Genomic DNA, 13,396 nt, shown 5'->3' with positions numbered 1-13,396 from the left:
TTTTTAATCTTGGGTACATAATAGTTATATCTTTAAAATGCCACATGTGATGTTTTGATACAGGGATACAGTGTGAATTAATCAAATCAGGGTAACTGGGGTATCCATCACCCCAGGCATTTAACATTTCTTTGTGTAAGGAACATTCCAATTCCACTCTTTTAGTTATTTTAAAGCATACCCTAACTTGTTGTTGATTATAGTCACTTTGGTGTGCTATCGTATATAGTTCATTCTGTGTAACTAACTATATATTCCCACTCATTAATCATCCCCACTTTATTTCCGCCCCCATACACTTCCCAGCCTCTGGTAAACATCATTCTACTGTCTGTCTACATGAGATCAGTTGTTTTTAATATTTACCTCCCATATATGAGTGAGAACATGTGAGATTTGTCTTTCTGTGCTTGGCTTATATCACTTAATGTAATGTTCCGCAGTTCCGGTCATGTTGTTTCTAATGGCAGGATTGCATTCTTTTTGTGGCAATATAATATTCCATTGTGTATACGTACCACAATTTCTTTATCCATTCATCTGTTGATGGACACTTAGGTTGATTCCATATATTCACTATTGTGAATAGTGCTACAATAAAGTGCCGATATCTTTTCAATATACTGGATTCCCATCCTTTGGATATACACCCAGCAGGGAGATTGGTGTGTCATATGGTAGTTCTATTTTCAGTTTCTTGAGGAACCTCCATACTGTTTTACATAGTGGTTGCACTAATTTACATTTTCACCAACAGTGTACGAGGGTTCCCCTTTCTCCGCATCCTCGGCAGCATTTGTTATTGCCTGTTTTTTTTGATAAAAAGCATTTTAACTGGGGCGAGATGATATCGCATTGTAGTTTTGATTTACATTTCTCTGACTAATGCTGTTGAACATTGTTTCATATACCTGTTGGCTATTTGTATGTCTTCTTTTGAGAAATGTCTATTCAGTTCCTTTGTCCATTTTTTTCATTGGATTATTTGATTTTTTTTTTTCCTATTGAGTTGTTGGAGTTCCTTATATCTTCTAGTTATTAATCCCTTGTCATGGGTAGTTTGCAAATATTTTCTCCCATTCTGTGGGTTGTCTCTTCCCTTTGTAGATTGTTTCCTTTGCTGTGCAGAAGCTTTTTATCTTGATGTGACTCCATTTGTCTAATTTTGCTTTGGTTGCCTGTGCTTTGGGGATATTACTCAGGAAGTCCTTGGAGCTCCTTTATACGTTACTTTTTTTCTTTTTTCTTGCTTCCCTTAGGACCTTTCCTTTATCTGTGGCCTTTGGGAGCTTGATTATTAAATGCCTTGTGGTAGCCTTGTTTAGTTTAAAACTGCTTGCTGTTGTATGACCTTCTTGTACCTGAATATTGGTATCTTTAGGTTTGGAAAGTTCTGTTATTTCTTCTTTGAATAAACTTTCTATCCCAATCCCTCTCTGCCTCCTCTTTAAGGCCAATAACTCTTAGATTTGCTATTTTGAGGCTATTTTCTAGATCTTGTAGGTGTACTTCATTCTTATTCCTTCTTTTTTCTCTTTTGACTGTGTATTTTCAAATAGCCTGTCTTCAAGCTCACTAATTGTTTCTTCTCCTTGGTCAGTTCTGCTGTCGAGAGACTCTGATGCATTTCTCAGTTTGTGAATTGAATTTTTAAGCTCTAGAATTTCTACCTGATTTTTTTATTATTTCAATCTCTTTGCTAAATATTTCTGATAGGCTTCTGAATTCCTCCTCTGTGCTATCTTGAAGTTCAGTGAGCTTTTTCAGGACAGCTATTTTGAGTTCTTTATCTTAAAAGATCGCCTCTCTCCATCCCTCTGGGATTGTCACTGGTACCTTGTTTAGTTTGGTGAGGTCATATCTTCCTGGATGTTCTTGATGCTTGTGGATCTTCGTTGATGTCCAGGCACGAAGAGTTAGGTATTCATTTTAATTGTCACAGTTTGGCTTTGTTTGAACCCATCCTTTTTGTTACAGCTTTCCAGATACTGAAACGGGATAGAGTGTCGTGTTCCAAGTCTCTGGTCACTACAGCTATATCAGCACCGGGGGTGCCCTAAACCCAGCAATGCTGTGACTCTTGTAGACTCCTGGTGATACCACCTTGGTATGACACATGAGAATTCCTTGGATTACCAGGCAGAGTCGCTCACTCTGCTCCCTCACTGTCTGTGCTGGGCTGGCTGCTGGAGTTGGGGAAGGAGTGATGTGGGCACTCCCTAGTGTGCCAGGTCACACCTGAAGCCAGCCTGGTCTCACACAAAGCCAGTGGTGACTGTTGCCTGGATACCTCTGATGTTTATTCAAAGCCCAAGGGCTCTTTAGCATGTGATGAATCCTGCCAGGACCACCCTTCAAGGCAGGATGTTTCCTTTCTGGCCCAGCGTGGGTCCAGAAATGCCACCAAGGCCCCGGACTCAGGGGTCTCAGGAGTCCACTTGGTACTTTATTTTACGGTGGCTGAGCTGGTACCCAAGTGGCCAAAGTCCTCTGAGAGCTCTTCCCTTTCTTTGCCCCAAGTGGAAGACACAGGTACCAGCTTGGCTGCAGCTGCTGGTGTCTCCCTGGGTCATGTGCACCCCAAGTCCACTGGTTCAGAGCCAGCACAGCCACAGGAATTGCCCAAGGACTGCAGCCCGCCTGGCCCCACTGCCTTACGAATTTAGTCCCGGCCCCAGACTGCTCTTCCTCTGCAGGTGGTGGGACCATTGGGGACTCGGGCTTCCAGGCGGAGAATTTCCCTCTGGCCGGGCTGGTCTAAATCCTCCCTCTGTGGGCACCAGCAGAATTCTACCCTGCACTCTGTTCCCCTGTGCCAGGGTGGCCCTGAGTTTCAATGCAACACCCTTACAATCACTGCACTCTCCCTCCCAGGGACACGCGGTTCTCTCTCCACTGGGTGTGACCCTGCCGGGGGATGGGGTGGTGGTGGGCAATGCAAGATTCTTTTCTGCCCTCTTCAGTGCCTCTTTCCTGGATGTGATGTTAACACCAGGTAGGAGGATCGCTCACCTGGTGTTTGATTCTACTGAAGGTGCTTGCTTGCGGGATGGTTGTTGAATTAGGTGTTCGTGGTGAGGGACGATCCTTAGAGCTTTCTATTTGGCCATCTTTCTCGGCCCTCTGTAGGTTTATTTTATAGGGTGGTTCTTCTCTTAGATGATGTGGGTGTGTTTTATAAGAGCCTAAAAGTAATTGGCCATAGAGGGATACCAAAAGCTAGAATTAATTGTCAACCTATTGCATACCTATTCTTTTACTGTATTACCTTATGCAATATTTATGATAATCCTTGAACTATTATCCACATTTAACTGTAAAGGAAATGTTTATGGGAGTTAAAAGTCACTTGTCTAAGATCACAAACTCGATAAGGGGTAAAGCCAAGATTTGAATGTAGGTCTGTTTGATTTTATACCTCTACTCTGATAAACACTTACAGTTTTACATTAGGAATCACCTGATGGCTATTTAGTACTGTCTCATGCCAAAATCATCATATGGATGAGATGAGAAGTTTATCTTGAAAATTATTCTATTACATTTAAACTGTACCATTTATGAGAGATGTCGAGTTACATTATAGAGGCACACAGGTATTAATATTTTAGTTTATCTATCCATTTTGAAGTTTTCCTAGAACTTTGTCCTACGTTGTGTTAATTTTACTAACTTTAGTGCTTTATTACTTTAAAAAGCTTACAGTCTTAATTTTTCATGTAAATTAGCTTGCCTTTTTCCTCTTAGCCACTAGATGGCAGTTCTGTATCTCTGGGAAGTACCGCTGCAGGAGGAAACCAGAAGTTTTAAGCCAGTTTGCTCTGTAGGAATGATGAACAAAAGCAGTTTTCTGGTCCACGCAGCGCGGCCTGCCTGATTCTGTGGTCGTAAGGCGAGATTCCCAGCACTGCTTAGTCAGAGGCAGGCAGCAGAGTTGGAAGGCATCCTCTAAGTTTTCCCTCAGATGTGTGTTCAGGCACCTGTTCTCTCGATCTGAGTGCACTGGAATTTATTGAATGAGTTTGACTTTTACTTTCTCCCTGTAGTTAATAATTCTAAGATCTCAATATCCCTAGAAAAAACACATGACTCATAAAGCCTTTTCTCAACTCAGAGGAGTCGAAGGCTGGTGTTGCCAGAGAGCCTGATGCTTAAAGCAAATACAGCTGGCACTCAAAGAAATGGACGATAGTTACTCCTTGAGTGCCTTTATTGATGGCCTTATGGAATTAGGAGGTTTGAAAACAAATCTACATTCGTTAGACTTGACTTACTGATTATTTTAATTTCAAGTAAAAATCTGCTGTGTCTAAAGAACTATGTCCTAAAACTGAAATGGGACTGTTTTGATTCTGTTTTTTATCTTTTGGTATTTGAAATACTATTTAAACTTATCCATCCTTTTATACTCTACAGTATATAAATAGCTCGATGCCAATTATTTGAATATGGTAATTTCAGTCAGTCATTATCTGTTTCGTCATTGAAGAAGATCTTGTTTTAGATCTGGAATGCCATTGGTTTGTTCCAAAACCTTAGAATGTTTTAGAATTTAGAGCATGACAAATAGAGAATTCATAAGCTTTTGTGAAGAGTAGAATTCCTGTTTTACAGATGTCTTAGAGGTATGCTAACTTGTTAGTAATGTCGCCTTAGAATTTAGCAGAACTCGAAAATCTGTGAATAGTAGAAAACGAAATTACATAATCGCGTATTGAAATTTACAAGTAAATTATGATAGTGTTAACTTCCTGAAGCAGTTTTTATATTCTAGGCTATGGAAGTATCCTGCTTACATAATAAAGTTCCAAAGATGAGCAAATTAACTTTTCAGCAAAAGCTTTACTTGAGTGTATCTTGGCTTCCTTTTTGACAGTTGTAACTTTAATGTTACAGTCTCATGTTTTCTTTTTCTGGGAATCAGATAATCTTGTATTTGGAAAAACATTTTTGGTGAACATTTCATTTTTTAATGGAAACTCGTATTCTATGATATGCAAATGTTCAAACAATTTATAAGAACTAACCATCACCACCCACATATAAGATTATACAGGAATGGAAGAATTTTGGCTGCCTTATTGTTTATAATTGTTGAGCCAACATAGATGGCAGCCTCCATCACTTATAATGATTTAGGAGGGTTTTGAAATAATATTTTAAATACACATAATCTCAAAATTGATATATAAAATTATTATTCGGTTGACTAAAAATGGATTTATCTTCCCTTCATTTATAAGGATACACCCATTATATAAGTTCTGTATAAAATTGGCAAGATCACTTTTTTCCTTTTCTCCTTTAAATAAGCATTTATTTAAATTTTTGACAGAGAAAAAAAAACCATTCGCATTGGGTAAACTGTTGCACAATTACTGGCAACGCTGAGAGTCGTCTTGAAAAGTGTAGAAGTCTAAAGATAATGAAAAGTGCATTTCTCCATTGTCAAGTCCTTTGAGAATGTGATAGGCCTCCCTCTAGCTGTACTCTGAAGAGATGGAAGATTAAGTTCCAGGCACTGGACACAGGGGAACAGACTCCTAACTTGAGGGCTTTCCACGGACAACAGAGCGCCTGGCAGTCTCGCAGAGATTAAATCTGGGCTTTGTCAGTGGGTGGGCCCTGAAGATCTTCACTTAGTCTGAGTCCTGAGAGTGGGATGTTTGCTTAAAAGGCTGGAGAACACACACGCTTTTTTCTTGATCATGACTAATATTTACCATGTAAATTTCTTTATAAATCCCTGAACAGAAAGAATATAACCCATATTAGGAATCAACTCTTAATTGCTGACGAGCAGTGCAGCTTTCTCTAGAAAGCTCTGCAGAAAATGTCTCGGCTGACTTTATGAATTGGTTCTCCCTGAGAGCCAGCCAGCCCTTGACTGATAGCCCTGGATAAGGAAGGCCAGATAAGATTCTTTGAAGACTCTTAGCTGAATTCAGAACCCCAAATCCTACATACATTTGGCTACTCTGTAATAGGGGATGGGCCGGCTTATTTTATAGGCCCATCAGTTAAGGTTGGAGATGAGCTTAATTGCTCTGCTTCCCTGGAGGGGGAAAAGGAAGATTGTAACATTGATTCAGGGCCAGGATTTTATGGTGCAGGTGAAGAGAGGTCATGGAGGTAGGGAAGATTCTAGCAATTGGCCTTTTTGTTCTCTCTATAGCGGGAGTGTAATGTAACAAGCAGATAGTCTCTCACCCCTTTTCTTCTATGTTCTCTCTAAAAATGATCTGTATATAGTTCTCTCTCTAAAACTTTCAGATTTTTGTCTTTGTAGTCTGTTTTATTATCATCTTCATGAATTCCTTGACTTTTGCCACTTTCCTGGCACTCAAGGCTTAGCACTGCTGTATTTATTAAAAATTCAGTTTTGGAGTTTTGTCCTCTTATCACCATTTTGTCTGCCCTTTCTTAGTTCCAGTTCTGATTGCACCTTACGTTAGAAAGCCTTTGAAACGTATGAAGTATGTCCGTTCCTTATTTTCTCAACTTTTTATTATCTAAATGCTCTCAATGATCACTTTGTCTAAAAAAATAAGGAAAATAGTGAGAATGACTTTTTATCAAAAAGTCCCAAAACAACAGATGCTGGTGTGAATGCAGAGAGACAAGTACACTTAATACACTCTTGGTGGGACCGCAAACTAGTTTAACCCCTATGGAAAGTAGTATGGAGATACCTCAAAGAACTAAAAGTTAGACCTACCATTTGATCCAGCAATCCCACCACTGGGTATTTTACTCAAAGGAAAAAAAAAAAAAAGGCATTTTATAAAAAAGACACTTGCACTCAAATGTTTATAGCGGCACAATTCACAATTGCAAAGATGTGGAAACAGATCTTAATTGCTAACAGAACAGTCAAGACACACAGGAACACGGTTATCACCTCATTCTCCTTACTAAATCTTGCACGTGACTGCAAGGATGGACCTAGCTACAAAAGGAGTCTGTAAATGTAGTTTTTCTTCCCACTTCTATAAATAGAAGGGTGGCGGTGGAGGTTGGGAGTGCCAGTCCAGTGTAAATGAAGAAAATTTCTTAAGTGGATTCCGCTTAAGAGGTCTTTTTTTCTGGTACCAATTATCATGTGTAATGGGATCCCCATTTACCTTTTTCTTCCCGGCTATGTAAATTAGAAAAGTTTTAAAAAAAGGCTCAGGGATCTTCTCAGTCACTGGTACTATGACTTCTGTTATCACTAACTTTGGGTGCTGTGTTGGACTAGCCAGCCTGTATGTATGGGGGCACAAATCCATGTAGAAAGGGGGGTAAACATTGCTACTGTGTAGGTCATATGACTTACAATCACTTTCTGAGTGTGTGTTTTTGAAAGTGTCTTTTAATTTTTATGCTGTTTTCATTATATTCAAATCTATAGTGAAAAAGAGCTGGCCTAGGTAATGACATTTATAAATTGAGTTTTGGAAAACTCCTCCAGAATCTACTTCTTACATGTCATTCATCAACTAATCTTTTTATGTGCTCATCATGAAGGGAAAAATGAGAACCCTAGTTAGGTACCAGGATAACTCCAGAAATAGTTATGATTCTAGGTCACTTTTAAGAGTATGCTGGGAAAATGAAAATAATCTATACATTTTATTAATCCTGGTATAACAAATATTGAATAGTTGTACTTTTATTAGGATAAATTTGGTTGCTAGTTTTTTGGCTTTTGATTTCTTTTTGTACTAGCATCATAATTGGAAAGTAGAATTAAGTGTAATGGCCAAATAGGATATTAAAATTGTTTATTACTGTTATTTCTTTTACCATGGACTACTTAGAAATAGATGGCATGATTTCCAAACTGTGCGTTACAATTCTCTAGTCTTTTGTGTAGACATTGGTGAAAAATAGTGACTTAAATGGGGGTGTGTGTGTGTGTGTGTGTGTGTATGAGATACCTATACTTATATAAAAAGTATATACAAAATTTTGCCTAACAATTTAAAGTGTATTACTTTCCTTTATTAATTGAAAAGTAAATTATTTTCTTTTTCAGTTTCCTTTCACAGTGGTGGCTACTTGGTACAGTTCTCCTTAGCTCTCAGCAAACATCATAATTGATCTTCAGCAAGTTAAATGTAGTAAAAGATAGAGTTTCCAGGGAAAAAAATCATAGGGGTTAGGATTAAGACCATTAGGTTTATACCACCTCTTCCTCCATGGGAGCGGAGGAGGGGGAACTAGCTTTGAAGATTTTTATCACATATATAGTACCAAAAAATACTTCATTTATAGTAAATAACAATTTCTTGTCCATCTGCATTTTTTCCACTGCAAATGGGCTGGATGTCTGTTTTGGATTTAATAAAGAGTAAAGCAAATGTTTGGTTTTTACTTGTGGAGGCTTTTCTTGGATCCAGAGTTTAACCTTAGTAAGCAGGGTAAGAGTTTGGTTTTATATTTGACATCATCTTTATATTTCCTCCTAACGATTCATCCACAGTATGTGAAAATCAGGTGTGGAATACGAGCTTCAGCCTCCCCCATGGGGAAGATGTGTGTGGACGTGGACCAATGGCTCTTGACTGTGGCCTCTGCTGGGGTCGTCTTTGCAAAGAAGCCCCAGAACACTGTGAAGAAACGATTCTCAGTATGAGAACTGTCTCACCCTCCCTCTCCCTTTCGTTCCAGCCTCGAGCCAGCAAATCCACATATGGATGAGCAGCTGTCTGACGCTGTAGTTTTCATACAGCTGTGGCTTGTCCTCCCTTCTCTTCTACTTCGTCTTCCTTTCTCTTAACCCCTTCCATCCTGTCTTTTTATCTTTTATTCATATTTAATTTGCCCATAGGGCTTCCCCCTTCTTTCTACCCAGACCTTTTTTTTTTCCCCCCTTGATGGATTCCTAGCCAACTGTGTGTCTTGGGAAAGGAAGATTCCACCTAGACAGGAGGGTGACCCATATGTGCATTGGCACAGTTGTTATCAGCTGTCTATAAATGGTAGACAACTGTCAGTTATCACTTTTTGATAAAAGCCTTGGGTAAGATATTAAAGTTCTAGTAAACACGATATCAGTGGTATGGAACATGCTCATAAGGTATATGACCAGGCCCATGCAGATGTCAAAAATATTTCACACGTTCTTGTTGGAGACTCGTTCAGTGTTAGCAACATCCTAAGAGCAAATGTCACCAGGCAGGAAAGAGAGAAGCCTGCCTTGGAAATACACTGGTTTATCACTCAGAACTTTCTTCCTTGTTCCCAGTGGCCTACTTGTCCTCAATGAAAGCATTGAAATCCAAAGGCGCAAAAGAGGGGGCACATAGAAACATTAACGGAATATTTCTGTGGAGGGATCTTTCTGGAAGTATTACAGCAAACAAATATGATCTTGTTTAATTTTTTTGATATTTGGATTTTTTCCTAGTTCATGTTTAACTGTGGTCTGTCCTCGTTGCCCCCCAGGAAGTTTCTGACATGAAGAATGAGGGACAGGCGACTGTAATTCAGCAGCTGGAGCAGACCATCGAGGACCTGAGGACCAAAATAGCTGAACTAGAGAAGCAGCATCCTGCCGTGGACATGGAGGTGGCCGGTGGCCAGCGAGGGGTTGAGAACGGAGTGGCACCTTCAGAAGATGTCTGTTTCGAAGCTCTCAGGTTAGGAGAAAATGATGTTCGGCATCAACGGATTTTGCAGGCAAAATCGATACAGACTTCCCCAACGGAAGAGGGCGGGATACTGAGGCTGCCGTTGGGGACCGCGCCGTGGGAGGCTGCCCCGTGCCCACCTGTGGCAGAAAGCGGAGCGTCGGCCGTCCCCTCCTCACCGTCTGGACCTCAGACGAAGTTCTGCTCAGAGATTTCTTTGATCGTGTCTCCAAGGAGAATATCAGTCCAGCTCGATGCCCAGCAGTCCGTACAGGGCATCTCTCAGCCTCCACCACCTCCATCCCTTCCGTCGTCTGATGGTCAAGGACAGCCTGGGGCACAGCTGTCCCATCCGCCTCTCTGTACTGAGTTTGAGACCAGCCATGAACACTCTGTTTTCTCCTCCTTGGAAAACAGCTATGACATCCCGTCCCCACCACCGCTGCCTTGCACAGAGTCCTCCAGCTCCATGCCCGGCCCGGGCGTGGTGACACCCTCGTCTGCCCCTCCCCCTGGCATGACAGTGCCTGCGCTACCCGGTGCAGCCATCCCCCCACCTCCCCCTCTGCCGGGTACAGACATGCTGCCACCCCCTCCCCCTCCTCTCCCTGGAGCGGGAATACCTCCTCCTCCTCCCCCTCTACCCGGAGTGGGAATACCCCCTGCCCCACCTCTTCCCGGTACGGGAATACCCCCTCCTCCCCCTCTTCCCGGTGCGGGGATACCCCCTCCTCCCCCTCTACCTGGAGTGGGAATACCTCCTGCTCCTCCTCTTCCTGGTACAGGAATACCCCCTCCTCCCCCTCTACCTGGAGTGGGAATACCCCCTCCTCCCCCTCTTCCTGGAGTGGGAATACCTCCTCCTCCCCCTCTACCAGGAATGGGAATACCACCTCCTCCTCCTCTACCTGGAGTGGGAATACCCCCTGCCCCACCTCTTCCTGGTACGGGAATACCCCCTCCTCCTCCTCTTCCCGGTGCGGGGATACCCCCTCCCCCTCCTCTACCTGGAGTGGGAATACCCCCTGCCCCTCCTCTACCTGGAGTGGGAATACCACCTCCTCCTCCTCTACCTGGAGTGGGAATACCACCTCCTCCTCCTCTACCTGGAGTGGGAATACCCCCTCCCCCTCCTCTACCTGGAGTAGGAATACCCCCTCCCCCTCCTCTACCTGGAGTGGGAATACCCCCTGCCCCTCCTCTACCTGGAGTGGGAATACCCCCTGCCCCTCCTCTTCCTGGTACGGGAATACCTCCTCCTCCTCCTCTCCCTGGTACGGGAATACCCCCTCCCCCTCCTCTACCCGGAGTGGGAATACCTCCTCCCCCTCCTCTGCCTGGAGTGGGAATACCTCCTCCCCCTCCTCTGCCTGGAGTGGGAATACCTCCTCCCCCTCCTCTGCCAGGTATGGGGATTCCACCTGCTCCAGGTCCCCCTCTCCCTCCACCTGGGGCAGGAATCCCCCCACCGCCGCCACCCCCCTCTGCTTCCGGGATCGGGTCCTCCACTCCCCCCGCAAGTTGGCAGTAGCACTTTATCAGCACCACAGGTGTGTGGATTTCTTCCTCCTCCGTTGCCGTCCGGATTGTTTGGACTAGGGATGAGTCAGGACAAAGGGAGTAGGAAGCAGCCAGTAGAGCCTTGTCGCCCAATGAAGCCTCTTTATTGGACAAGAATCCAACTGCACAGTAGAAGGTAACCCGACAGCGAGCTCGTCTTTGCACAGTTTGTCAATACGAGGGGAGAATTTTACCTTAAAACTCTTGGGAAAATGATAATTCACTGCACTTTTCAAGCATAGCTCTAAAACTTTCTGCAGATTTTTACATCTACAGATGTAAAATACATAGTGAAGCAATTTGCTGTTTAAGATTTTAGGCTTTTCTTCAGAAGTATCTAAGGGGTAGAACAAATGACATGTATCAATCCATAAGGTGTGTGCATATTCTCATCGATAAAGCTATTGACATATATCTTACAGAGGGATCGATTTTTCTTAGCATACATGCTCTGTTACCTAATTGCAAGACTCTACTCATGTCTGAATCTAATTGAAAGCGTGCTTACATGCTCTCTAGAAAACAGGACAGGGCAGAGAAGCAGAGGCAGTTTTAGCTAGATTATTTTCCATGTGAGAATCTACCCTTTGCTTTCACTACTTAAACTTCCATTTCTGACAAACAGCTTAAAAAGGTAAATCAAATTCAGAGGCAGAGTGACTCCTGAGGATGGCATCCTTTAAAAGTCACAGCCTTGCTTTGCTGTTGCATCTTGTCTTTCTTCAGAAACATGCTACACAAAATAAACACATCCACACCCCATGATTGAAATGATCTAGTTTTGAGAATTTCATGGCACCTCTGTAGATGATCGGGGACATAATGTGAAGTCATAAGATCATACCTGGGAAGGAACATTATAAAAGAACACTTTCCTGGGGGCAGTGGTACACGCCTGTAGTCCCAGCTTACTTGGGAGGCTGAGGTGAGAGGATCGCTTGAGCCTAGAAATTGGAAGTTGCAGGGAGCTATGATTGTGCCACTGCACTCCAGCCTGGGCAACAGAACAAGACCCCGTCTCAAAAAAAGAAAAAAAAAGTACTTTCCACCATTTACCCTATTGGCGTATTATTCATCCAAGCCCAGTCCATAATCTGTGCTTCCTGCCCTGAGACAGTGCTCTGGATTATGTTGGTGGAAGGGAAAAAATGCACTTTCAACCTCACTGGCCTTCGTTGTTTCATGATTCCTTGAATTTTCTTTATGTGATGTAGCATGCACTTCGAAACAAGGTATTTACCAGGCTCATTGTCATTTCTTATATTAATTTTATCTTCATGAAATCATATCGGGACAGGAATCTATATATCCTGACTATTTCTAACTTCGCAGTTCGTTCTCTGTGTAGTTGCCACGTCACTTGTATATGCCGAGGAATCATTTTTAAGCTGTGCCCTGAACTCATTTTCTCTGGATACATGATAGCTAGTTCTTTTGTTTTACTGTTGTTGTTTTGCTTTTTAAAAAAAATGCATTTACCCTTTGTAGGTGGTGGTACATGAAGCTGTAGTCACAGAGAAGCCAAATTACAATGTGGTGATGGGAGGTGGTGAGGGGAGGGAGGATGCTATTAATATCTTGGAAATATATATTTTTATCCCATGAATAATTTACAAGGTTAATAAGTAAAGTTGGGATTCTGAGAGATCAAGCGTTTCTTGCCTTCGTAGCCCATGAGGTAGGTTTTCCTTGGATGTTTTTATGCAGATACTTGCTAATTGAGAATTCCTGAAAATTATTTCTAGGCAAAGGTTCCATTCTATAAAGACGGTATTTTAATGTTCTCATTAAGTTGATTAAAAACAAATGCTGATCTTAAAGAAAAGATCCTCCTTTATCTTTCTCCCTTTCCCTCCCTCCCTCCTGTTTGCCTTTTTCCTGCCTTCATTCCCTTCCTTTCTGTTTGTTTGCCGCAGTGTAGTTCAGTTTGGCCCTTTCATTGTTCCTTTGCTTAATTTTAGAGACTCCAGTGCTTCACTTATTTGGGAAAAAATTGAAGAGCCATCCATAGATTGTCATGAATTTGAGGAATTATTTTCTAAAACTGCTGTAAAGGAGAGAAAGAAACCTATTTCTGATACTATCTCAAAAACGAAGGCTAAACAAGTGAGTATTCTTGTGCTTTCTGAATTTGGACGGTATTTCTGGCATAAGCGTGAACTTGCATTGGAGAAAAACTTTGGAATAGTTTCTGGGCTGTGTAAACCTCCACGGACCTG

At 42.2% G+C, this 13,396-nt stretch overlaps 1 protein-coding gene across 1 annotated transcript in view; it reads left to right on the top strand.

Annotated features, from left to right (window-relative positions):
* Positions 1-13,396, top strand: part of FMN2 (formin 2) — a 237,273-nt gene that overhangs the window by 61,896 nt on the left and 161,981 nt on the right. Inside the window, 3 exon segments of the mRNA XM_069484677.1 lie at positions 9,433-11,094; positions 11,096-11,313; positions 13,139-13,283. Coding sequence (XP_069340778.1) covers positions 9,433-11,094; positions 11,096-11,313; positions 13,139-13,283 — 2,025 coding nt within the window.

Source organism: Eulemur rufifrons, chromosome 11 (genome assembly GCF_041146395.1).
Source record: "Eulemur rufifrons isolate Redbay chromosome 11, OSU_ERuf_1, whole genome shotgun sequence".
NCBI lineage: Eukaryota > Metazoa > Chordata > Mammalia > Primates > Lemuridae > Eulemur > Eulemur rufifrons.
The sequence above is the reverse complement of the archived record's forward strand: the minus strand, read 5'-3'. Positions and strand labels throughout refer to the sequence as shown.